We start from the raw sequence: 4,847 nt of genomic DNA on the forward strand, positions 1-4,847 counted from the left end.
CCTTATTCTTCCTCGGCATCATCGAATTGCGATCTCGTCGCTTGGATGTTGGATCATTTACAGGGTATGTATCTCAAATCGTCGTTAAGACCAATGTATAGAATCCAATCCACCATAGACGAACTCATTATTCGCAGGGATTCCGATTAGATAGTAGATTTCATATTTGTGTATGAACTAGCTGATGATTGGAAAGTTTGAATGGTCTGTTTATTAGGGAATTCGATAATCAACAACTGTATAATTGAATGTCGGGAATCAAAGGTGATTACAATTTGGTTTTGAATTGAAGACTCGACTCAATATTTTGGTAGTTGTAAATGAAAAATTCTTATTCTTTTGGGTAAACTAATCGAGGATCGGAAAGGAATGATTGAATGAATACTCTGATATAATGTCGGGAATGAAAGGACGATTCAATCAAAGAAGATTAGACGTTCACTAATTACTAATTGATTACTGAAACAGCTGTGTAACATGGTATAACGAAGTATAACTTTAATGGTATAACTGTGTAACCAAGTAAACCGCTAATGGTATAATTGGATAACCAAGTTTAACTTTAATGGTATAACTGTGTAACCAAGGGGTTAATTTTTTTTATTGCAGAAAATGTGTACTTTTTCGACGAACATACACTTTGATTATGATGGACATTATTCGAAAGATGGACATGATTATGAATGGATTCCAACCGATGCTCATTTGTATGCTATATCCTTTAAGACATCATCGTTGGAGGAGATCACTTATTCGTTGTTGAAGGAGAGGATATGCAGGAAGATGAGAATAGATCCGTTTACGAAGAGGCTCAATTTGTGTTACATTCCATTGGTAGTGGAACCTAAGAGGCAATCGTATATTTTGGATGATGAAGATGTGTATGTTTATCTAACATCAGTAGATAGAGAGAAAAGAAGAAGTATTTTGCATGTGGAGGACATCGAAGAATTGCAAATAGTTCAAATAACCGAGCAACTGTCGAGAGTTGAAGTATTTTGTGAGCGTGAGAGTGGATATGGGAAAGAAGAGAATGTGGGCACTGATTTACACGATGAACATCCCCACCAGAAACAGAAGAAGAGTAGGTTGTAAACCTTTTGTTTCAGTGTTTCAATTTTGATGTGGATTAGGGTTGTAAGACTTTTCACTTTCAATTTTGGTGTTTTTATCGCATGGGATCGTTGTGGAGTTGAGTCAATTTTTTTTGTATTTGTGTGTTGTATGACTAAGTGAAACCTGTTTTCTTTACTGGTATAACTACGATAGGTAAACTGAGTAATATGATTGTAAATTCTAAACTTTTAAATTTTATTAGTCATGGAGGTAATAAGACTGTAATTTAATATTAATGATATGTTAATTATGATTTAATCGGAATTATTAAAATTCCATCTGTAGCAATCATATAAGAAATACAATGTGTTATCATAGCTTTATCGCTAAAACTGACCTTGTTAAATTTGATAACTCTCTATGGCACGAAATCAAGTTTATGTTTACATGATCGTATGAGAAATGAACATAGGAAACATAATTGCATTGGTATAACCATAAAATCATTAATCAAACTAGAGTATAACCAAGATAAATGGAAATAATTAAAAAGTACAACTTTGATGCTTTATGTGAAACTGAGTACTTGGTGAAACTTAGACCACGAAAAAACCTGTGCAAAATTTTTTCCGCCCAGCTCTGCGAATTTTGAATTTCCCTCTTCCCAATTTGCTAAAATCCCAAAATCGTATTAAAGACTTTTTTTTTTAGATTTTCCCCATTTTCATCTTCAATTTTCTCTCTCTTCCATCTCTCTTCTGCTCAATCGAATAATCGTCTCCTTTCCCTCTCCGTCAGAAAAGATAATGTCCAACCCAATAACGTCCGCTTCATCGTCCATGACTGGAGATATTACCATTACCAGTGGTCTGGAACGAGCAAGAACTGGGGGAATACCTAGAAATTGTTCGTGCGGGGAGAGAATCGTCGAGCTAATATCCAAATCCCGGCCAAATCCATACCGTCGGTATTATCGGTGTCTCTATGCGGCTTCACTTAGGGTATTATCGGTGTCTCTTAAGCTTCACGTTTTTTTTTTATTTTTACATAATGTGTCGGATCTAATGGAGTATTCGATCTAATGTTGTAGCTGGAGAACGACGACCACTTCTTCAAATGGGTAGATGAAGCTTTCACCGATGAGATTCGACAGTTGCACAACCAAGTTCGAATCCTAGAACAAGAAGTTCAATTGCTCAAGGCAACAATAAGGAGCGAACGTCCGACATTAATGCCTAAGATATCAGGAGGTTGTGTCCCTGTTATTGTCGGCATCAGTGTCGTAGTTGTAGTTGTAGCCGGTATTATGATGTACAAGTAACTATGTATTTTCTCCTTAGTTCTGCGAAGTTGGATAAAGTTTCTATTATTTTTACGATGTCAGACCATTGAAAAAGTGAAACTAACACAAAATCTGACTATTTATACGAAAAGCCGAACAATTGATTAAGTGAAACTTAAGTGAAACTTAAGTGAAACGTAAGTGAAACTAGAAGTTGGAACAATTGATTAAGTGAAACTTAAGTGAAACCAGAAGTTGGAAAAATTGATTAAGTGAAACTTAAGTGAAACGTAAGTGAAACTAGAAGTTGGAACAATTGATTAAGTGAAACTTAAGTGAAAGTTATGTGAAACCAGAAGTTAATACAATTTTTTAGAGAAACCAGAAGTTAATACAAGATTTACACAAGGAATACTCTTACACAAGACCTAATTTACACAAGACCTTCAACTCCATATTTATTAACATAAGGGTCGCTGTTTATTAGAGACTGCCTGAAGTACTCAACCTCGGACAAAGGCGGATTGAACCTGAAGTCCGACAGTCCATCTTCGGTCTCAAGCCATAGATCAGCAGGACCAATAATATCTGTATAAATAATGACTTTAGTAAACGTTTAACTCAACTATCACATTTAAAAGTAGACACAGAAACTACACTTACTCCAACAATGGCGGACCCTCCACATCTTAAGGGCCACAATCACCTGTCCTCTCCTGTTTTTAAGACCATCCCAGAAGGCATAGGCCTGCTTGCCAGTTATCACACATTTTATCTGGCTGTCACTATTGAGAGAAGGTGTGTCAGTTACAATATAGATAAATTTATCTTGGATAATATGTTACTTTCTACTTACATGTTGTCCCTTATGTAGAACACCATCCTTGGTCTTGTAGGGTCATCAAAATGGGCTTCCGTATCGAAGACCACTCCCATTGTATCTACCATATAAGTGTTACTCAACTAAATCAGTTCGTTTCACTTACATATACATAGTTACTCAACTAAACAATGTTCGTTTCACTTAGTTTCACTTACATCTACATAGTTACTCAACTAAACAATGTTGCGATTACCAAGATCTACATATGTTAGCAGAACTCATACCTATGGGATAGTTTTGTTCCCTGTAGGACAAGTGAGGGATTGCATGGATGTTCATGAACTCCATGAAGAGCCGATTGTTCAGAGGCTCGATGGTGCGGACTTGTGTGTCGGGCGTAACAGTTAGTGTGAACCGAGACTTAGTTGCCTGGAAACCTCCACAGGAATGTCCAACTTGTACCCAAAAGATCTTCACCCACATCCTCGAAGCCTCTAAACTTATCATTATCCCCATAAACGCTCATCTCCATCTTGGACCCCTACATTAATAAATAAAGTACAAGGATCACTGTCGGTAAGATAGGTGATGTTATGAATGACAAACTTGAGAGGTAATGATAACACTTACATTTTCATCTGCGAGGATATATGTATAGAAAGGTATGGAGGTAAGATAGGAGAGTAAATAGACAGGGTAGACCCTGTGTATTTTGACTCTGAAACGCCAAGCCCTGAGCTTGGGGTTATAACAAACCTCGGAAAGCTTGTTGTAGTGTGTCATCTTGGAGTTGTTTGTAGAGAGATGGAGTAGAGATGAGAGAAGAGATGCTAGAGGAGATGAGATGATGAATCATTTCTTTTCTTTTTGGTGACTGAAGTAAGTTACTTCGGTGGAGTTTAAATGCAATGAGATGATGGTTTCTTGGCGTTTCAATGCAAGTGTAGAGTCGCAAGTGTAGAGTCGCAAGTGTAATGATTATAAGAGACTTTTTCAATATCATTAACTACAGGAGGTTTGGAATATCATTAATTACAGGATTTTCGATATCATTAATTATATTTTTTCTATTTGTTTGCAAAATAAAACAATATAATATCTAGATATACATAGTTTCATAAATTTAAACTATCTAAATTCTGAAATTTTGGTTAGTTTCATAAATTTAGACAATCAAAATTAGTTAGTTTCACTTAAATATATAGAGTTATACATAGTTCCAAAGCCTATAGATACTATTCGAGTCAGAAGCGTGCTTGAGAAGTCGTGACGGTTTGAAAATATGTTTGAAAATATCAAAGGTACACACTATCTATGGTGATTAAATGAATATCTAACTCAAATAAATCATGAAATGACATTTATTAAAATAACTCACTCAGTGAGTTTCACTAAATTATTCACAGAATATCTCTTCTTTATTGCATGTTCGTTTTTTAACCCATATGCCTGTTCTTGCAGTGAGAAGTCGTGTCTTCTCGTCTTCTAAAGACGTCTATCAAATCACTCTTAAGTGGGATAGTAAATACAATCTTATCTGTAAGAGGATCATCCCCATTATAAATATGTTTATCACTTGTCCAAAAACGTTAATCTTTCCATTTACTCGACTAAATGAATATCTCGAATATCTCTCCACACTCCTCCATGTCGAACTTGGCTTCTCTCCCTCCTTCCATCCTCCAT

General features: G+C 35.8%; 1 protein-coding gene across 1 annotated transcript; it reads left to right on the top strand.

Annotated features, from left to right (window-relative positions):
• The first annotated feature begins 1,862 nt into the window (after nucleotides 1–1,862).
• On the top strand, nucleotides 1,863–2,377 carry LOC130511241 (uncharacterized protein At4g04775-like). Its single transcript, XM_057008146.1, has 2 exons — nucleotides 1,863–2,057; nucleotides 2,147–2,377. The coding sequence occupies exons 1-2, from the start codon at nucleotides 1,863–1,865 to the stop codon at nucleotides 2,375–2,377; spliced, it is 426 nt and encodes a 141-aa protein (XP_056864126.1).
• Nucleotides 2,378–4,847: the final 2,470 nt, after the last annotated feature.

This window comes from Raphanus sativus, chromosome 4, assembly GCF_000801105.2.
Source record: "Raphanus sativus cultivar WK10039 chromosome 4, ASM80110v3, whole genome shotgun sequence".
Taxonomy (NCBI): domain Eukaryota; kingdom Viridiplantae; phylum Streptophyta; class Magnoliopsida; order Brassicales; family Brassicaceae; genus Raphanus; species Raphanus sativus.